The following is a 22,947-nucleotide window of genomic DNA, read 5'->3' as shown; positions in this document are numbered from 1 at the left end:
AAGTTTTATATAATCTTCTAGGACTTGGTTGTTTTCATCCAGTATTAATATTATTAAGTTTCTTTCAGATGTTTGTGTATAGTTGTGATTCATTCATTTATCACAGCTTCATAAATTTCCAGACCACCAATTATTTATCTGTTTTCTTGTCTATGGGCTTTTGGGTGGTTTCCATTTTTGTTGTCATAAGTGGGGTTACTGTGAACATTCTCATAGCATCTCCCGGGGGTCCAAGTGAAGGAGTTTCCCTTAGGAATCCACTTAGGAGAAAAATTGCTGAGTCGTAAGGAATGTGAATGCTCAGCTTTACAAAGTCACATCTAACTAGCCTCCAAATTGGTTGAAGTAAAACATAAAAGTGATGCATAGGCTGGGCGCGGTGGTTCATGCCTGTAATCCCAGCACTTTCGGGAGGCCTCAAGTGACTCAGGTGGGTCGCTTGAGGTCAGGAGTTCGAGACCAGCCTGGCCAACAGGGTGAAACCCCGTCTCTATTAAAAATACAAAACTTAGCCAGATGTGGTGGCGGGCGCCCATAGCCCCAGCTATTCGGGAGGCTGAGGCGGGAGAATCGCTTGAACCCAGGAGGAAGAGGTTGCAGTGAGCTGAGATTGGACCACTGTACTCCAGCCTGGGCGACAGAGTGAGACTCCTTCTAAAAAAATTAAAAAGTTGGGCGGGGGGGGAGATGTATAGTAATCAATATCTTATCCAACACTTGAGATTTGAAACTTCTTAATTTTGATCAAATGGGTGTTTATTTTGTCATTGATACTAAGGATTCTACATTGCTGCAAAGCTAGTAAACTTGAAAGCACAGAAACCCTAAGAAGTAGTTTGCCATCCTAACTTACTACATCACTGTCTTTATAATACCCAGGATGTCTTGAAACGTTTATCTTACAGCTCTGTGACTAGAGTGAGGCCAGGATTATTAGGAATTGGTGTGACATATTCAGGAACATGCAGCAAATGATTTATTAAGTGCCTGCTATGGCCAGTCACTTAATGTTTGGCCAACAGCAGTAAGTAAGACAGATCTCTTTCTTTATGAAGTTTGCATATTATTGGGGGAGACAGACAATAAGTATGTTATATAAATAAAATAATTAATTTTAGATAGGGGTAAGTGCTAAGGAGTAAATGAATCCAAATGAGTGATAGAGAATGACCACGCTTCATCTGAGAGGTGAATGAAAAACGTGGCTTCCGGGTCTCCGATTCCAACAAGGCACCATTCACATTACAGTCCATAAGAACCGCACCTTCTGAGTTATGGAGGGCAACAGCCCTGAGCAAAAGCCTCTGCAAACCTGATGTTCTGAGTTAATGTCTAAAATATGGGAATGAGCCAGCCCTAGAGAAATCTGGAAGAAGAGCACTGCAGGCAGAGAAAACAGGAAGTCTAAAGGAACCAAGGGTATAAAGGTCATTGTGGTTACGAGCGTGGGCTCTGAGAACATAAAGTCCAGGTTCAGGCCAGGCACGGTGGCTCACACCTGTAAACTATGGGAGGCTGAGGCGGGTAGATCACCTGAGGTCAGGAATTCGAGACCAGCCTGGCCAACATGGTGAAACCCCATCTCTACTAAAAATACAAAAATTAGGCCAGGCATGGTGGCTCTCACCTGTGTTCCAAGCACTTTTTGGGAGGCTGAGGTGGGTGAATCACGAGGTCAGAAGTTTGAGACCAGACTGGCCAACATGGTGAAACCCCGTCTCTACTAAAAATACAAAAAATTAGCTGGGTGTAGTGGCGGGCACCTGTAATCCCAGCTACTCGGGAGGCTGAGGCAGGAGAATCACTTGAACCCGGGAGATGGAGGTGGCAGTGAGCTGATATCACGCCATTGCACTCCAGCCGGGGTGACAGAGTGACTCTGTCTCAAAAAAAACAAAAACAAACAACAAGAACAAAATACAAAAATTAGCCAGGAGCAGTGGCAGGCACCTGTAATCTCAGCTACTCCGGAGGCAGAAGCAGAAGAATTGCTTGAACCCAGGAAGTGGAGGTTGCTGTGAGCTGAGATTGCACCACTGCACTCCAGCCTGGGCAACAGAGTGAGACTGCGTCTCAAAAACAAAATAAATAAATGAAGTCCAGGTTCAGATTCCTGCTGTAACACAGGAGCACATCCAGTTACTCAACCTCACCAGGCATCAGTTTCCTTATGTGTAAAAGGGGATAACAGTACTTACTCCATTTGACTACTGTGAAGGTTAAATTGGATGATGCGTGTAAAATGCTTATCCCTGTCTCTGACCCGTAATAGCTAATCAACAATTGAATGTTTTTCTTGTTTTCATACCTACTAAACAAAAGAGAAAATGCACTCTGGAGAAGTGATTTGCCCCCAAACTCATACCAACTAATGTGTAGCTGGGACTGAAATGCATGCTCAGAAATTCTCAGTCCAGTGCTTTTTATCCGCACATCTTTCTGCATCTCAGTTTTCTCATTTTTAAGTGGGATAATAATCTCATATGAAGTATTATAGTAATCTGTTATTAAGGCTAATGAATTGATACATGTAAAGCTTTAGTACAGTATCTGGCACACAGTAGGTGCTCCAATAACTGTAGGTATTGTTATTATTAATACTATATTATGTTAATTACCTGTCTTCTTGGCAGGCCCACACAAATGCACAAGAACATTACATTGTCTATACATTTATATCTTCACCGGCAATATGCATTTGAGCTGTTCTAATTATCATAAGACAATAATACAAGTGTGATATGGTTTGTCTCTGTGTTTACACCCAAGTCTCATCTGAATTTGTAATCCCCACATATCAAAAAAGGGAGGTGATTGGATCATGGGAGTGGTTTCCCCCATGCTGTTCTCGCGATAGTGAGTGAGTTTTCATGAGATCTGATGGTTTTATAAGGGGCTCTTCCCCATTTGCTTTCTCTTCTCCCTCCTGCCGCCTTACGGAGAAGGTGACTGCTTCCCTTTCCGCCATGATTCTGTTTCCTGAGGCCTCTGCAGTCATGCTGAACTGTGAGTCAATTAAACCTCTTTCCTTTCTTTATAAGTTACCCAGTCTCGGGTAGTATCTTTATAGCAGTGTGAGAACGGACTAATACACTGGCAGTATGCATTTCAGTTGTTTTAATTGTCATAAGACAATAATACGAGTATTAGAAAAATACATATAATAAACTCCATATTCAATTGAGTAAGGTAAAGGAAATCATCCATTCTGTTGCTTTCCCTATATTCCTCAGGTACTGAGAAAGAGATTCACGGGTTGGTAGAAAATGTAGCTCTGCTGGCCAGGCGCAGTGGCTCACACCTTTGGGCAGGCCCAGCACTTTGGGAGGCCAAGGCGGGTGGATCACCTGAGATCGGGAGTTCAAGGCCAGCCTGACCAACGTGGAGAAACCCTATCTCTACTAAAAATACAAAATTAGCCGGGCGTGGTGACGCATGCCAGTAATCCCAGCTACTCGGAAGGCTGAGGCAGGAGAATCACTTGAACCCAGAAGGCGGAGGATGCTGCGAGCCGAGATCCGCCATTGCGCTCCAGCCTGGATTTCTGGCTGGAAATTGGCAGAAGGCAAAAATAATTTTGCAATGGATCCTTATTCAGCTACCTAGCTTTTAAAACTAGAAGTTAGAAGTAAATAACTTCCCAAACAACCTTTAAAACTTAAAATTTCATACAGAATAATTTTAAAACACTGCTTAATATTATCTACTTATTACCTTATCAGACTCTCAGCAGTTTTACAGCCTGTTAGAAAAGCAATCCAAGTAATCAACATTTATGTACTGAGTATTTTATACAGCAAACACTCTTTCTCAGGATATATTGGAGACTTAGTTTTGATGACAAAGGAGGTTCTTTTCCTAAACACACCTTAATTAAGACATTATTTGTCTTTTGAGGGCAGCCTCCTAAGTCTACAGGTTTTAGAGATTCATGCCAGAATTAAGTAAGCAACACCACCCCCTGCGCTTCTGTTAGCACAAGCTTTCTGCGGTCAGAGAGTGGAAGCACAGACTGCTGTCATGTACGTCTGACGAATGCACTGAGCAAAATAAAGGCGTGCTCTGTAAAGAACTTGGCTGAAGTGTCTATTTTCTTAGTTCCAGGACCTGACAACTCTCTTTTTCTTTTGCATGTCATTCTGCTTATGTGAATTTTTCTCTTTGCCTCTTGGGACTCCCTATCTTATACTAAAATGTGCTTTTCTCCCTTGGAGTGAAATACTAAATTTCTTGAAGTCTGAGATGATTGGGTCCACAGAGGCCAATTCATAATCGAAACTTAATATAGGTGGCCACTGACACCTCTTGAGATGCAATCCCAGAGGATGGAAGAAAGAGAGAGGGAAGATGTATGCTCTGTTACCTCAATGTTTGTTGTTGTTTATTTGTTTGTTTTTTGAGACTGAGTCTCCCTCTGTTGCCCAGGCTGGAATGCAGTGGCATGATCTCAGCTCACTGCAATCTCCGCCTCCCAGGTTCAAGCAATTCTCTTGCCTCAGCCTCCCAAGTAGCTGGGATTACAGGCACGTGCCACCATGCCTGGCTAATTTTTGTATTTTTAGTAGAGACAGGGTTTCACTATGTTGGCCACGCTGGTCTCAAACTCTTGGGCTCAAGCGATCCATCCACCTTGGCGTCCCAAAGTGCTGGGATTACAGGCATCAGCCACCGCACCTGACCGTTACCTCAATTTTGAAAATGTGCGGGTAAGTGTGAGCCCAGATTTTAAAAGATTTGGATATTTCTGCAGCTGTGAAAGGTAAGGAAGCAGAATACTAGCCCCTACTTCTGAACCCAGAAAACACATGGATGGTGTGACCTGGAAATATCAAGACTGGTTAATTATTGAGCAGAGTGTCTCCCAGGTCTGGTATGTAGCAGCAGAAAATGAGGGAAACAAGTGTGAGAAGCTCTAAAGAAGATGGGACTCACCAAATGTCAGACCAGCCTGTCTGTGTTAAAGAAAGAACCCGTTTTTTCAGATTTTTCTGTTGGCCATCCTGGACTACACAAGATGTTAAAAACTTTCCGGTGTTTTCATGCTTCATGTATACCATCTCATGCCATTAAAGTATGTATTATTTTTTATTGTGAGCACAGGACAATCCACTCATTCAATTCCCTACTTACCCGTCCACCTTCTTTGCTTTCCTTCTTCTCATCAGTACTTCACACGCTCCCAACTTATTATTTTTGTTGGTTTGTTTTCTACATATTTTCCTGCACACAGTAGGTGCTCACTTCCCAACTTATTACATAAATGGAAATAACAATATGAAATCATAGAACATTTTTTAAATCAGTGACTTTTTTAAATCAGTAAGTGTGCTGTTTTGCTGTGTCCTTATAAACACAGAAACAGTCTTTGAAATAACTCATAGTAAAACCTAATATTTATTGCACTCCAAATATATGCCAGCTCCTCTACTAAATGTTTTCTACAGATAATCTCATTTAATCCTCACAACAAGTCCATGAGGTAGGTTATAATAAAATCCTCTTTTTATAGGCAAGAAACTCAGCTCTCTAGGAAGATTAAGTCAGTGGTACGAGGTCACATACCGGACAAGCCGTGGGGCCAGGCTTGGAACCCAGTCATTGACTACTGAGGGCATCTGCCTCCTAGGACTATCCTGTTTGCCCAGAAGCACAAGGTCACTCATGCACATGCTGGAAGAAGACAATCTAGAGCAAGAGCTTGCTCTTTGGAAGCACCCCACTTTCTTTTTCTTTTGTTGTTGTTTTTGAGACAGAGTCTCACTCTGTCGCCCAGACTGGAGGCAGTGGCACAATATCAGCTCGCTGCAACCTCCACCTCCCAGGTTCAAGTGATTCTCCTGCCTCAGCCTCCTGAATAGCTGGGATTACAGGCATGTGCCACCACACCCGACTAATTTTTGTATATTTAGTAGAGATGGGGTTTCACCACGTTGGTCAGGCTGGTCTTGAACTCCTGACCTCAAGTGATCCCCTTGCCTCAGCCTCCCAAAGTGCTGGGATTACAGGCATGAGCCACTGCGCCTGGACCCCACTTTCTCGGTGTTGCTGTTGGGGACCACACCCAGCCCCCTCCTGAGCAGCAGGGATCTAGGGCTCATTCCTGTAACTTGGTGGCTGCCATTACATCCTTGCTTTTCTTCTGCAGGCATTGGTGATTCCACCTGCTTTCCTCTTTCTTCTCAACATCACTACCTGTCATTTGGTTCATTGCTGGGTTTTCCTTGCTCCCAAACTGGGAGTGTAATAGCTTATTTTTCAGATTCCTTTGTAGGTTTTATTCTGGAAACCAAACAAAGACCCTTTGTTTTTATCCATGTATTTTGTTTCATTTCATTCAACACAATGATTGACTCCTTGATTTGCTGGAGACCTTTGCTATGGTAGATATTAAGTTGTAACACCACAGGTGGGCAACCAAAAAGTAACCTGGCAAGTCATGGAGCTCTAGAGGATTGGAACTACATCAATGAATCCTTATATGCCCAGGGCCTAAAAAGGTCAGCACAAAGCCTCTTGATGAGCATTTGTTAATGAAAGTATATGTTTGTAAACATTTCTGCAAATTTGTAAATATCCCCCGTCCTTCCTGAAATGTTAGTGGGCCTAGAATTGAAGTCTTGCTGAAGTCTGTTTCTTGCCTCCTTTCTCAGATGGCCTGTAAGAGACATTCTACTCTCTTTTCATTCATTCCTGGAAGCGAGCTTGTGTCATCTCTTTCCCTAGGTCTTTCTTAAGATACCCACAAGGCCGGACTGACATCTGGTGGAGGACAGGAGACCTTTAATCTGGTGTCTTTCTTGGAGTTCAGAAGGAAGAAAGTATGGGTTTACCCCAAGGATGGAGGAGAGGCAGAGACCTTTTTTAAAAATTTTTTTTACAAGATCTGAGGTCACCGAACCACCATAAAATGAATCAAGCCAAATCCTCGGGATTCCAGACTCTAGAAAGTTTCTCACTGACAATATCAATAGTTACGGAATGTCTATGATGTGCCACACACATGCTAAGTGTTTTATGTACTGTGAAAGGAAGATATCTTGGGCCCCCCAAATCGCTAAGGAAAACTCAAGCTGGAAACTGCTTAGGGCAAACCTGCCTCCCATTCTATTCAAAGTCACCCCTCCGCTCACTGAGAGAGATGCATATCTGATTGCCTCCTTTGGAAAGGCTAATCAGAAACTCAAAAGGATGTAACCATTTGTGTCTCACCTATCTGTGACCTGGATGCTCCCTCTCCCTTGGAATCTTCCTGCCCTTGCTTTGAGATGTCCTGCCTTTCCAGACCGAACCAATGTACTTCTTACATATGTTGATTGATGTCTCATGTCTCCCTAAAATGTATAAAATCAAGCTGTGCCCCAACCACCTGGGGCACATGTCGCAAGACCTCCTGAGGCTGTGTCATGGATGTGTCCTCAACCTTGGCAAAATAAACTTTCCAAATTAACTGAGACCTGTCTCAGATGTTCTGGTTCATACTACATTATGAAGTATATTACTTACTTTGTGTACATAGTCCCATGTAATCATTTTCTAATACCTCTCACAATGCTTCATCAATTTCACCTTAATTTTTTTTTTTAGACAGTGTTTCTCTGTCGCCAAGCCTGGAGTGCAGTGGTGTGATCTCAGCTCACTGCAACCTCTGCCTCCCGAATTCAAGCTATTCTCCCACCTCAGCCTCCCGAGTAGCTGGGATTACAGGCACCCACCGCCACACCTGGCTAATTTTTGTATTTTTAGTAGAGACGGGGTTTCATCATGTTGACCAGGTTGCTCTCAAACTCCTGTGATGAGATCAACCTCAAGTGATCCACCAGCCTCAGCCTCCCAAAGTGCTGGGATTACAGGTGTGAGCCACTGCGCCTGGCCCAATTCCATCTTAAATTTTGATCTTTTACCTCCCCTTTGACCTCCAACATGCAAACAACTAGTCATAAGGTCAGGGCTCTGTATTACAGCTGGACTTTGCACTGACACACATGTGCACACACACACATACACACACTCATACACACACATTTGAAGGAAAAAACGCATTCATCTTAATTCAGGATGTGAGAGTTGCTGCTGTCTTTTAATTCCTGACAACTGCTTCATTCTTGGATGTGTTATGCCTTTCTTATGTGAGTTAGAAGTCCAGAAGAATGTTTTGGAGTTTTTGCTTAGGTGAACGTGTCATCCAGCCAGCTTAGAAAGACTGCCTAGCCAAGTTACTGACTACCCCAAAGTTTTATCAGGAGAGAAAGTAGCTGTGAACAATTCAAGATCATTAGTGCCAGAGCAAAAACAGCTCAATGGCCGTGCATATTTATAGTTGCGTAATACAATGCCCATAATTGTTAGGGGGCTTCCTGATTCCAACTCCCTCCCAGTTGTCTGAAGGGGGAGCAGAATGCACACACCACCCTTTAGCCAATTTCAACCAGGGGCTGAAGTACTCTCTTACTAGTTGGAAATGGCTTCTGTTCACATCAAGGACATCATGGATGACCTTGGATGATGTAAACCTCTTAACATGAAAAAGATTAAGTCCAGAAACAAAGAATGCATTGGTTCATCTGGCAACTGGTGAGGTCAGACAATTGGAGGGTCTGTAAGGACTGATTACACTCCTTGCGTGAACAGAGACTGCCTCTCATTTTCCCCCGCTCCTAACCCCTGCCACTCCAAAAAGAATTCTACCACAAAAAATAAAAATAGTGCTCACACAAGTTCTCATTCAATACCCTCCTTTTTTTTTTTTTGGTGGAAACATTTCTTTACAGTTAATGTCTAGACTCTAGATTAAGTTCACGTAAAGCTTCCTTTTTAAAAATTCATGCTCACTAGGAGTTAAAGTTCAAGGCTATTTCCTTTTGATCTCCTTGCCATTTGTTCTCCATGACCACCAACTGACTTTGCCTCTCTTTTACTGTTTCCTTCCCCATTTTTACTCACAATCTGTTATGTCTCCTTATCAGCTTCTGGCAGCCTCTTCCAGCACTCATTGAATGCTGAGCTCTCTCTCTGGGATGCTGGCTACAATGGGGGCAAGCATAAATATGAGTGAGGATGCAAAACTATACATGGAAGCAGCACTGTGGAGCCCATTGGGAGAGGTTGTATCTGCTGGGGGGGTTCATGTAGGATGACAGATGGGAAATACAGCCAAAAGTCAGCACCTGGGCAGCAGAAAGATATATCCACGAGCAAGTCCAGGTGCTGGTATTGGACCTGAATTGGAGATGGAGCCAAAAAACATAATCTACACAATGCATTTGGAGGAAATACATTAGGAGACAAAATGAAAAATGGAAGAGGACAGGGCATGGTCGCTCACATATGTAATCTGAACACTTTGGGAGGCTGAGGCAAGTGGATCACTTGAGGCCAGGAGCTGAGACTAGCCTGGCCCATATGGTGAAACCATGCCTCTACTAAAAATACAATAATTAACCAGGCGTGGTGATGCATACTTGTAATCCCAGCTACTCGAGAGGCTGAGGTGGGAGAATCACTTAAATCTAGGAGGCAGAGGTTGCAGTGAGCTGAGATCATGCCACTGCACTCCAGCCTGGGCAATAGAGTGAGACTTCATATCAAAAAAAAAAAAAAAAAACCACAAGAAAAAAACAACAACAAAAACACATCTGCAAAACTGTGTGCAGAGTTTCTGGAAAGCTACAGGGCATTATTCTGCTGAAAGACTAAGTTCCAGGTTCACACAGTGACAATGATGGCAGACTTGGAACGTGAATCAGGTGTTTCTGACTTCAGGACTAGTATTTTTGTTCACTACATTTTTCATCAGCTTAGGGCAAAGCACTGAAGGTGCCTCCCGCAAGGGTCAATGCTAAGGTACAAGGACTCAGGATTGAATTATGTATTAGCCTCCAGCTTTTACAGATTAAGGATGTTGGGAAATTAGAGAACCACACTATGAAGCTCTAGAGGGAGTGCTGGAGGGTCAGAGTGGTGAGATGTGCTGTAAATAGGAAAACAAATCATGAGGTCAGAAGCCAAAAGTAGAGAAAGGGCAGAAGTATAGAGTCACGGAATTTACACTAGGAAAAGGGCACAAGCTGGAGACTGAACCACAGGAGGATGTTAGAAGCCAGCTTTCATGTGATGTGTGTTAAGGGGGCCACCTAGGATAGAGAGGATGCAGCAGGGTAGACTTGAGGCAAGGGATGAGGATGTCAGAGAAACCACCAAAACTTCCTACAAATACTAGCCCAAAATGTCTTTGCCATGATTATGAAAAGTGGAAATGTACAATAGATCAAGACTAGCTCGGCTGGGCGTGGTGGCTCACGCCTGTAATCCCAGCACTTTGGGAGGCCGAGGTGGGCAGATCACTAGGTCAGGAGATCGAGACCATCCTGGCGAACACGGTGAAGCCCCATCTCTATTAAAAATACAAAAAAAAAAAATTAACCGGGCATGGTGGCGGGCACCTGTAGTCCCAGCTACTTGGGAGGCTGAGACAGGAGAATGGCGTGAACTGGGGAGGCGGAGCTTGCAGTGAGCGGACATCGCGCCGCTGCACTCCAGCCTGGGAGACAAAGCAAGACTCCATCTCAAAAGAAAAAAAAAGAAGGACTAGCTGAATTATCACTCGGGGTGATAATATTTGAGATTCTTGGTTATTCCAGAAAGATCAACTCTAATTCTTCTGAGTACCAATCATATATATTTTAATTGTTCACTCAACTCTCATTGGTATAGACATACAAATAGCTGGCTATACTATTGAATTATTAAATGCACATTGTTGAATATATTTTTCATCCCCCAATACCTATTCCTATTATTTTGCTAACACCTGTATTTTGGGAGGAAATTGCCTCTCCTTCATTTTGTGTAGTTCTTGTGAGATGTCTATCATGGTAGTCCAGTCTCTCCTAGTGAAAATAGTGAGTCCCATACCCAAGCTATACCAATTAACATTCCCTTCCAGGAGTTTGAATTTTGAGCAGAAGAATAGAAAGGTATAGAAAAGAGTTGAAGTTTATTCACCCAGGTGGTTCCCCAGGCCTGTCCTGGTTGCTTTCCTCTCTGAGCATGGCCTTAGAGCCTTTGGATGAAATCTGTGGACGATAGTGGCCTTTGGTGACATAGGGAGTAAAGAACTCATGATTAGGACATGGTGGTTGAGTAAGCTTGGGAGAGCCCACGGTATCAGTTCCACAGAGGAAGTGGAGACCAAGCACCAGACACAGAATCAGGCATCTGCCAAAGAATTCAAGCAAGAGTGCAAGCAATCAGATTCAGAAGGTGTACTGTGGAGAGGATTGCCTGATTCATTCAGAAAGGAGTGGTAGGTCAGTCATAATGTTTCTTGCTTGCGTGTGACAGAAAACCAGCTTGAACCAGTTTTAAGAGAAAAGAAAAAGGCTATATTGCTTTAGTTAACCACATTGCAACAGGAACAATGATTAAATAATTTATCATCCACCTGGGGCACTTCTGAGACTGAAAGAGCTACACTTCTGAGGTAGAAAGTTAATGATTAAGCTGGGATAACAGGTGTAAACTGGGACAAATGGGCCCTGTACCCATTTGGATGTCTTCTCATCCTAGTATAAGGAAGTTATGATGAATAAACCTGAAAGGCTGCCTGCCAGGGGTCTGTCTTTCTCTCTGCCTCTGTCATCTTTCTCTCTGTCTTTCTCTGCCTCTCTCTCTCCCTGTGTGTATGTGCAGCTGACAGAAGCTCTGGGCTCAAATTCTTACAGGTTACCGATTAGAAAGGAAAGCATACTTCTTTTGTTTGCTCCAGTGTAAAATATCTTGTCCAAGAATTCCAAGCAGTCTGACCTACATCACATACTATCCCTGGGCCAATTTCTGTCGATGAGGAGATGGATTCCTAACTTACCATGGGTCTTCTGGGTCATATGTGTTTACTGTGTTGAAGACATAGGAGTCCTGTGAATCAACAGTCCCAATAATTTGGAGCAGCACTTCCTTGAAAGAAAGGCTTTTCTGGAAGACAAAACCATAAATATCCACTCAGGCAGCCTTTTATAGTGTCTCTGCCAAGTCCACTTGCAGTATGGGAACAGTTAAGTGTTACATAAAACACTCTGGAGCTACCTGGGAAGGGATTGAACCATGAACCCTGTGACCTTGGAAGCCCTTTGCAATCTGCTTTAACAAAGAGCCATGGGGCTGCTCTATCCGTTTATAGTCTTCTATGTAATTGCCTACTGGGGGTATGTGAGGCTCCAGGGCTCAGTGTTCCTATAAGCCACTAACACCTCTCAAATGAAATGATGGTGGTAATGTAGGGAGAGGAATAGATCTGATTTTGTGGTGCTCTTCTCATTTGGCTTTGCCCTGAAAAGCCACTGGCAGAGCCAGAGCACCCTGGGCACCTTAGGCTTTCACTGAGGAGTTGGGGAACAGAAAGGAAAGCAAGGACTCCATAGAAAAAATTTGAGAAAGAGGACAGCTAGAGGCAGACTTCCCTTCCGTCCAAGATTGGCCAAGCTCCCAGTTCTGCCTCCCTTGGCTCCTATTTCAACTCCGTTGTTGGAAAGCACAACTGTGATGGTTAATACTGAGTGTCAACTTGATTGGATTGAAGGATGTAAAGTATTAATCCTGGGCCTGTCTGTGAGGGTGCTGCCAAAGGCGATTAACATTTGAGTCAGTGGGCTAGGGAAGGCAGACCCACCATTAATCTGGATGGGCACCATCTAATTAGCTGCCAGCAAATATAAAGCAGGCAGAAAAATGTGAATAGGTTAGACTAGCCTAGCCTTCCAGCCTACATCTTTCTCCTGTGCTGGATGCTTCCTGCCCTCGAATATTGAACTCCAGAGTTCTTCAGTTTTGGAACTTGGACTAGCTCTCGTTGCTCCTCAGCCTGCAGATGGCCTATTGTGGGACCTTGTGGTCATGTGAGTTAATACTTAATAATCTCCCCTTTATATATACGTGTGTGTATGTGTATATATACACTCCATTAATTCTGTTCCTCTAGAGAACCCTGACTAATACAGCAAACGTTTATGATGAAACTTGGAACAAAGAGAGACGCTACTTTTTGCCACCGTGATATGATCCTCTCCACCTTGCAGAAGAATTCTTGGTGGCTAAAACTCACCAACAATCTGCTTGTCCCCAGCCCAGCCTTTCCCTGTGAGAAAAAGGAGTGGATAAATGTATGGAAGATTGATTGAGTGACTGTGGGCTCCCACCCAAAGAGATGATTCAGTCCAGGGGCAGGGAGAAGAGCAAGACCCAGTGGAACGTGATTTCGCAATGGGCCCCTTGCCACGACAGGGAACACAATGTTTACTGAAGAGAGCTCTTCAACCTCTCAGTCATCTGTGCCTTCCAGAAAGCTGCAGCCTCAACTCTAGTAAATAATCCACCGGATCAGCCCAAGTCCTTTTGGAGCACATGGGGCTATCCTTGCCACAGTACTGAACAGCAGGAATGTTGCTTGCAAGCCCTGCCCTTTGGAAGTAGCCAGCAAGGCTGAAAGTGCTCGACCACTCTTTGGAATGCCACATTGTATATGGGAAATTCCACAATGCGCTACTAATAAGTAAAGTCTCTCTTGCTGGGTTATAAGTATCTGGGCAAGTCACAGGAAATTCTTCTTGAAACTAAGCCGTATGGGAATAAACACACATATTAGAGTCTGTTCATGATAAGTAGCTAATGAAATAGCCCACTTTGGCCCAGAGTTCAGGATAATGAAACAAATGACTGGTGGTTGATAGAACCGCTTCAGTGCCAGTATATGGTCACTGTACATCTTATGTGTCCCGTATGTTCATTTGTTCTTTCAATTGATTCTTCTTTCATTGTCCAAGACACAGTCTTTGTTTTTAAACTTTTTATTCACATTTGCACTGGTTGCTGTGGCCTCCTTCTGGACTGAGGCACTCATTTACCTGGCTGCTAGGCGTGCTGGTGGTCAGTAGCTCTCATCTGAGCCTCTCTCCATAGATGACCTCTGCTAAAGAGAGCTGCCTGGTTCAAGGTCATGCTCCCTTCCCCGTGGTAGCCCACAATTTTAAAGAAAGGACTGACTAAATTGCAAATACTTGAAGACACTTCTTAAAACATTGATATGTAATCAATGTGGACATGTAAAGACCCAGTCCTTAAAGCCCAAATTAAGATAACCTGGAAGGGTCATTTGCTGGCTACTTCTACAGGGCAGGGTTTGTAGCAGAAAAGCCATCACAGCTCCCGAGTTCCCAGTGAGCTTGGCTGAGGTCTTTGACTGTCTCTCAGTTCACCTGCTTGCTGTGCTCATCGCTGCCTTTCTTCTCTCACAGATACTGTTCCTGAGAGCATCTGTCCCAGTCAACTTCTCATCCACAGATATTAATCTCAGTGGACCTCCAGGTTAGCTGACTCCTGATGCTATATAACATAAACCCTGAAAAGTGGCCAGGAGCAGTGACTCACGCCTGCAATCCCAGAGCTTTGGGAGACTGAGGCAGGAAGATCCCTTGAGGCCAGCAGTTTGAGACCAGCCCGGGCAACATAGCAAGACCCTGTCTCGACAAAAATAATTAAAAATTAGCCAGATGTGTAGGTATGTGACTATAGCCCTAACTACTTGGAGGTTGAGTGAGGAGGATCACTTGAACTCAGGAGTTTGAGGTTATGGTGAGCTATGATGGTACCACTGTGCTCCGGTGAGACCCTGTGTCAAAAAAGAAAACAATGAAAGTGCCTTGATTATAATGGTACAACTTGATGGATTTTACAAAATGAACACACCTGTACGACCAGCACCCAGCTCTCTTCTCATAAGTAAGGGTAACCACTGTTATAACTCCTAACAGTACAGATTTGTTTTTACCTGTTCTAGGGCTTTATGTAAATGATATTACATAGTGTACATTGTTTTTGTGTCTGGCTTCCATTACCCAACATCTTGTTGGTGAGATTCATTCACATTGCATGAGGCCATGCATAATTCATTCCCGTTTCTATGTAATATTCCATGTGAAAATATAATACCATTTATTTTTCTATTCTTAGGTTGATGAATATTGGGTAGTTCCAGTTTGAGGCAATCATACATCTGCAATGAACATGCTAGAATATGTTTTTAGATGGGCATAAGCACTTGTTGCTGTAGGGAACTGCCTATGTTTCGTTTGTGTAGATACTACCAAACAGTTTTCCAAAGTGGTTGTACCAATTTATACTGCCACTTGCAGTGTATGAGCATTAAGACCAATACCTGGTGTTCTCCACCCTTTTAATCTCAGCCACTGTGGTGAGTGTGTGGTGGTAGTACATTGTGGTTTTAATTTGGACTTCCCTGGAGGCCAGCAACACTAAGCACATTTTATATGTTTATTGGTTATTTGGACATTCTCCTTGGAGGATGTCTATTCAAGTATTTGCCCATTTTCTGTTGGTTTGTCAAGACAGTCCTTTCTTCACCGTTGGCTGCTGGGAGATCCTACAGGGCCATCTCTGGTAGAGAAGAAAAGAGGAGTCATATTTTGTTTAAGGACAAAAGTAAAAAACAGATAAATAAAACATACAGGGAAGCATTAGGAAATAATAAACATGGGCTTCAAAGCTGCTGGAGAAGGAAAGAAATGAGATTCATCTACAACAGCAAAGTCATAGACTTGAATGGGGAAAAGTAAATTGAGGTGGGGTCGAGGAAGCCACAGAAAAAGATGGGATCCAGGCCAGTCACGGTGACTCATGCCTGTAATCCCAGCACTTTGGGAGGCCGAGACAGGTGGATCACCTGAGATCAGGAGTTCAAGACCAGCCTGGCTAACATGGTGAAACCCCATCTGTACAAAAATACAAAAATTAGCCAGGCATGATGGTGGGTACCTGTAATCCCAGCTGCTTGGGAGGCTGAGGCAGGAGAATCACTTGAACCCAGGAGGCGGAGGTTGCAGTGAGCTGAGATCACATCATTGCACTCCAGCCTGGGTGACAGAGTGAGACTCTGTCTTAAAAAAGAAAGAAAGAAAGAAAGAAAAAAAGAAAAAGAAAAAGAAAAAGATGGAGTCCAGCTATTGGACTCAGGATAAGACAAAGTGGTAGCTTTGGGTGGTTGCCAGCAAGAATCATGAAAATCCACTCAGCTAATGAGACTCTGTGATTGTAAGAATAGTTAGAGAAGGCTGTGTTTACCAGCTGGTATCCAAGAAAGAAGTTAGAATAAAACAGAATGGCCGTTATTAGTCTTGTGTATCCAGGCAGAGTCATGAGCTGAGTAAATAGATAGCATGACTTTAGAAGGGAAGGTGCATCTTTTTTTCAGGCTCACTCAACACTTCATGTGAGAAATAATAAGGGCAGAGTGACCTGGGACACAAAAGCATCATTATCCATGAAGCTCTGCTCCTGGGGAGTAACCCAGAATCACGAGCAGCAGGAGGGGACTGGAGTCACATCATAGTGGCTTTGCAATCTTTTACTGCCTACTGCAAAATTGGCCCTCTTCACACCGCATCTTCAGCATGGGACCTGTCCTTATCCTGGAAATAGCTTTTCTTTGTGTGCTAAATATTGCAGCCTGGCTCGACCCTGAACATCCCCTTGGTTCAGTCACTTGGGGTTTCCTTCTTTCTGCCACACCAATCATCTGCTCCTGTTGTATCAGTGAATGTGATTAGAATTAGCTCCCTTTGTTGAGAAGACAGACTCTAATGGCGTAGAGTTCTATTTTGTTTTTGTTTTTTCCTTGAGCAGAAACATGGGCACTATGACATTTTCTGTGAAAATCCAGCATAATAATCTTCAATTGGCTGAAGTTAGGATTTATTATTAACTGTTTCACTTCCACTTGGTTATAAGCCAGTGATTTCGAAGTTTATGCCTATGACCCATGGGAGAGTGTTCAATATGGGACCTGTCCTTACTGCCACAGGGAAGTTTGAAAATACTCTGGATCTTACGTTTCTGTCAGTTTGTCGTGAAAGGAGTTCCTCATGTTGGAATACTATTGGGAGTTCCATATAGGGTCATCAACTTGGGTCCTCATAGCTGACCCCAAAAACTAGGATTCTCTTTAACCTTTCCAAATCCCCATCTGAAGACTTGTGCTCTGGACAAGACCTTATTGTTTGCAAGAATACACTGCCTTGAGACAACCTTTTTATTTTAGGGATGGAACTAGAAAAAAGTTACTTTCCACAAACCTAGTCTAACCTATTGATCCTGCAGGAACCGTTTTCCTATTAGTAGGAGGGACTGCAGAGAAAAGTTACTCTCTCATTTACTCATTTGGTGATTTATTTTTTTATTTTTTATTTTTTAGACAGAGTTTCGCTATTTTGCCCAGACTGGAGTGAAGTGGCATGATCTCAGCTCACTGCAACCTCCACCCCCTGGGGTTCAAGCAATTCTCCTGCCTCAGCCTCCTGAGTAGCTGGGACTATAGACACCTGCCACCATGCCCAGCTACTTTTTTGTTTGTTTTTGTATTTTTAGTAGAGACAGGTTTCATGATGTTGGTCAGGCTGGTCTCGAACTCCTGACCTCAGGTGATCCACCCGCCTCGGCCTCCCAAAGTGCTAGGATTACAGGTGTCAGCCACCGTGCCCACCCCATTTGGTGCTATTTTTATTGAGCATCTGCTATGTGTCTGGTGATTTGCACCCTAGAGACACAGCAGAAAAGAACCAGACATGGTACCTTTATGAAGCTTTTATTCTAGTGGGTGAGATAGACATTAATCAAGTGGCTTCAATAAAATGTAACAATAGGGAAGCACAGATACCTTTCTCTTAGAGGGGTTAAACTCATTCTGTGTTTTTGCTTTTGTTGTCTAATAGGAAGCAGTAATTCTCTTTTCTACCAATAACTTGGAGAAAAAAAAAAAAAAGAAGTGATTGAAAAACTCTAAGCAGAGGTTCTGCAGCAGTGGTCCGCAAGCAGGCCTGATTTTGTCCCCAGCGGCTGTTTGGCAATGTCTGGAAAGACATTTGGTCATCACAACTGAGTGCTACTAGCATCTAGTGCGTTAAGCTTTTTATAATGAACAGGACAGCCCAAAATGTCAGCAACACAAGGGTTAGAAACTCTTATCTGTATCATATGGGTAATACTTTAATATCTTTTTTTTTTTTTGAGACGGAGTTTCGCTCTTCCACCCAGGCTGGAGTGCAGTGGTGCGATCTTGGCTCACTTCAACCTCTGCCTTCCAGTTTCAAGCGATTCTTCTGCCTCAGCCTTCCGAGTAGCTGGGATTACAGGCTCCTGCCACCACGCCCAACTAATTTTTTTGTAGTTTTAGTAGAGATGGGGTTTCACTATGTTGGCCAGGTTGGTCTCAAACTCCTGACCTCGTGATCCACCTGCCTCGGCCTCCCAAAGTGCTGGGATTACAGACATGAGCCACCACGCCCAGCCCAAAATGAATCTCCTACTGTACATTGTAAGCAAGAAGTTTGATAGCCACTAACATAGACTGTATTTTTATCTTACGTCATTTGTCTTATATATCATATTTATCATATCATTTTTTATTTATCATAAAAAATAGATTCATTTTGTATGATGACATATAAAACTGAAATACAAGTTTTATGGAGTATACTGACACAGTCAGATCGAGGTTATGCTGCAGTAATAAACAACCCCTAAATGTGAAAGTGACCTGAGAAATCGTTCTAGTTCAATGCTCTGGTTTTAGAGATAAGACTACCGAGGCTAAAAGATGTCTAATAATTTATCTGAAGCTGGGCCTGGTGGCTCATACCTGTAATCCCAGCACTTTGGGAGGCTGAGGCAGGAGGATCATTTGAGATCAGGAGGTCAAGACCAGCCTGGCCAACATGGCAAAACCCTGTCTCTACTAAAAATATAAAAAATTAGCTAGATGTGGTGACACACACTTGTAGTCTCAGCTACTTGGAAGGCTGAGGTGGAAGAATTGCTTGAACCAGGCTGGTGTGCCACTGCACACCACACACCAGCCTGGGTGGCAAGAGCAAAACTCTCTCTCAAAAAAAGAAAAAAAGGATTCATTTTTTATGATGACGTATATAATTGAAATATAAGTTTTACACAGCATACTGAAACAGATCAACTAGGTAATAAACAACCCCAAATCTCAGGGGCTTAAAACAATAAAAATTTTGTTCTGGCTTGTGTTGTGTGCATCATGAGGTGGCTGGGAATCCTGCTCCATTTTTTTCTTCATCCCAGGACTCAGGATGGAGCAGCCTCCATCTCACAGGTCACCAACATCAGCAGTAGAGAGAAAGGGAGCACAGCCAATCTATAATGGCTCTTAAAGCTTCACCTGGAGTGATACACATCACTTCTCACATGTTACTGGCTAAGTCATTTGGCCACACCTAACTTCAAGGAGTGGGGAAATGCCATCCCATCATGTGCCTGGGACAGAAACTGAAAACATCTGATGAACAGCACGAATGACTGCTACAAGCATATACCCTTTCCATGTAGATACATTCTGATGTTTTCTTTTTAATTCAACTAGGTACTAATCTACTCTACCCTACTCTATTCTATTTTATTCCTTTTATTTTATTTTTCAAGACAGTCTCACTCTGTCACCCAGGCTGGAGTGTGGTAGTGCAATCTTGGCTCACTGCAACCTCTGCCTCCTGGATTCAAGATTTATCCTGCCTCAGCCTCCCGAGTAGCTGGGACTACAGGTGCGTGCCACCACACCCAGCTAATTTTTGTATTTTTAGTAGAGATGGGGTTTCACCATGTTGGTCAGGCTGGTCTCAATCTCTTGACCTAGTTATCTGCCTGCCTCGGGCTCCCAAAGTGCTAGGATTATAGGCGTGAGCCACCATGCCCAACCTAAAACATTTTTTTAAAAAAATTACACTGGCTTTCAGAAAATGCTAGTCGTAGCCCTATATATTGATTTCAAAACTCTCCTATGGGTCACAGTCACAAACTTCAAAATCACTGGCTTATATCCAAGTGGAAGTGAAACAGTTAATAGTAAACCCCATCTTTAGCCAACTGAAGATTATTATGCTGGATTTACACAGAAAATGTCATAATGCCCATGTTTCTGCTCAAAGGGAAAACAAAACAAAATAGAACTCTATACCATTAACAAGGCTGCTTTCTCAACAAACGGAGATAATTCTAATCACATTCACTGATACAACAGCAGCAAATGATTGCTCTGGCAGAAAGAAGGAAACCCCAAGTGACTGAGCCGAGTGGGATGTTCAGGGTACAACCAGGCTGTAATATTTAGCAAACAAAGAAACACTATTCCCAGTCAGGCTCAGTGGCTCACACCTGTAATCCCAACACTTTGGAAGGCCGAGGCAGGCGGATCACCTGACGTCAGGAGTTCGAGACCAGCCTGGCCAATGTGGTGAAACCCTGTCTCTACTAAAAATACAAAAATAATTAGCTGGGCTGTTGGTGTGTGCCTGTAATCCCAGCTACTCAGGAGGCTGAGGCAAGAGAATCACTTGAACCTTGGAGGCAGAGGTTGCAGTGAGCTGAGATTGCGCCACTGTACTCCAGCCTGGGCAACAGAGCAAGACTCTGTCTCAAAAAAAAAAAAAAAAAAGAAAAAAAAAGCTATTTCCAGGAAAATGGGTATTATGAGTAGAATTGCCTCTCCTAAAAAAGAGATGTTGGAGTTGTACCCTCTGTACCTCCAAACATAATGTTATTTGGAGATAGGGTCTTTACAGAGGTAATCAGGTTAAAAAGAAGTCATCAGGGTGGGCTCTAGTCCAATAACTAGTGTCCTGATAACAAGGACAAACTTGGATACAGAGACAGAAATGCACAGAGGAAAGACAGTGTGCAGAAACACAGGGAGATTGAGGCCACCTACAAGCCAAGGAGAGAGACCTGGACGAGATCCTTCCCTCACAGCCCTCAGAAGGAACCAACCCTGCTAACACCTTAATATTGGACTTCTAGCCTTTAGAACTGTGAGACAATGAATTTCTGCTGTTTAGGCCACCCAGTTTTTAGTACTTTTTGTCATGGCAGCCCTAGGAAGCTAATACAATGGGGAAAGATGGCTCCAGCAGTAAGCAGAGCATATTGGAGGTAAGCAAGACCTCACTGGCAATATTGTAAGAGGGTATATAAGATTTTTCTGCAAATAGTGATGAGGGCACTGACATAAGAAAGTTATATGCAAGCAAAGAACACTGTGGGACACATAAAACAGTTTAAACAAACCCTGGGCAATTCAAAGAAAACAACGTGGGCCCGGTGCGGTGGCTTATTCCTATAATCCCAGCACTTTGGGAGGCTGAGGCGGGTGGATCACTTGAGGTCAAGAGTTTGAGACCAGCCTGGCCAACATGGTGGAACCCCATCTCTATTTTTAAAAATACAAAAATTAGCCAAGTGGTGAACACCTGTGATCCCAGCTACTTGGGAGGCTGAGGCAGGAGAATTTGTTGAACCCAGGAGGCAGAGGTTGCAGTGAGCTGAGATCACACCACCATGCTCCAGACTCTTGGGTGACAGAGCTAGAACCGTCTCAAAAAAAGGAAGGAAGGAAGGAGGGAGGGAGGGAGGGAGGGAGGGAAGGCAGGCAGGCAGGCAGGCAAACGAAAAACAGAGGAGAATCTGTACCACAGCGGAAAAGGCCAGTATTCTTACTAACATAAACTAATGATTTTCAGCATTTCCTGGTTAAGGAGAGTAATTGACATTCTCTGGCAGAATACCATGGAATAGTAACTAGAATTTGAGCTTCCTAATTACGGTATATTAATTGCACGGTAAAGTATAAATAATTTGTGTTCTAGAGTGTAGGTTCAGTTTATCTCAACAAATTCTATTGTTGTATAAAGCCCCAAGTTAAAAAAAAATACTATGTAGCAATTATTGTAAGTAGATGTATGTAACGGATAGAACTTACCTATTTAAAACAGACATATTTAGATGCAGAGCAGGTAATACCACATTTTACATGGCCAGCGTATGCGGGTCATGCTGGTTGCATCCTGCACAGCTGTAGGGGACAATATTCACACAAACTGTGAGGAATGATGCTTCCTGGAATCAAGCCCCATGGTGGTCTTGCCCAGACAAGCCTATGGGTGGTCTTGCCCATAGGCCTTGTAGGACTTTTATCTATTTATTTATTTTTAAATTGTTTTCCCGACTATACCAGGTAACAAAAGCTGTTACCACAAGATAATGGATTCAAAATTATTAGTTGACTCTATTTCCATGTTAAGGAAATGAGACTTTGTGAAACTGTTGTGGGGAATACCATCAAAGTGTCACAGCTGAGAGCTTAGATACATTAACCTAGATACATTACGGTAACTTAGATACAATAAGGAACACACATTACTGTAACTTAGAACCCTGCTCTTCTATCTGCGCCCCTACCTCACTCCTTCTGGTTGAAGAGCAAAAAAAAACAAAAACAAAAACAAAAAAAAATGCAAAACCCAACAATATTTGAGACGATACAATAATTAAACAGGGAATATACAGTTGAATGTAGGTATATAAAGATAGAAGAAATGTTAAAATTTCAGCAAATTTAACAATTCCGTTCCAGGGAACTTGCCATGACCTATGATACATGAATACAAGAATTAAAAATGGTGTCACCAAGAGCTTTGGCTCTATATGAAAAATATTGAAGCAAAGAAAAAAGGAGATCTAAAATCTGGAAGCTTCTCCCATCCAGCCTGCACCCTGGGGTTGTCTTTGTGCCGACAGCTGCCCTGTGAGTCAGAAGATACCTGAAGGCTTGGATCTCCCCGTTGCCATGTTGTTTACTCAGGAAAAGCCCCAGCCAAGAGTCACATCTTTTAGGAACTGTGAAAAAAAAGCAAGTAATTCGTCTTGCCTATTTAAATGGTGAGAAACATTGAAAAGATTGATAGGAACGCCCCCCTTCTGCTGAATCCAACTCTGCAAACTAGTTGGAGAGCTGAAAGGGAAGTGCGAAGAAGGGAAAGAGGGAAGGAAAGGCAGATTTGGGAATTGGCGGATCGCTGTTGTATGTGGATT

The 22,947-nt window shown here is 43.2% G+C and overlaps 1 protein-coding gene across 1 annotated transcript in view; it reads left to right on the top strand.

Annotated features, from left to right (window-relative positions):
• Positions 1-22,733, top strand: part of LOC105468523 (DEP domain containing MTOR interacting protein) — a 211,213-nt gene extending 188,480 nt beyond the window's left edge. Inside the window, exon 9 of the mRNA XM_011718740.3 lies at positions 22,490-22,733. Coding sequence (XP_011717042.1) covers positions 22,490-22,510 — 21 coding nt within the window. The 3' untranslated portion in view covers positions 22,511-22,733. The remainder of the gene's footprint in view (positions 1-22,489) is intronic.
• The last annotated feature ends 214 nt before the right edge of the window (positions 22,734-22,947 follow it).

The sequence above is a fragment of the Macaca nemestrina genome, chromosome 8, assembly GCF_043159975.1.
Source record: "Macaca nemestrina isolate mMacNem1 chromosome 8, mMacNem.hap1, whole genome shotgun sequence".
NCBI classification, from domain to species: Eukaryota; Metazoa; Chordata; class Mammalia; order Primates; family Cercopithecidae; genus Macaca; species Macaca nemestrina.
Note: the sequence above shows the minus strand (reverse complement) of the source record. Positions and strands in the feature narration are given on the sequence as shown.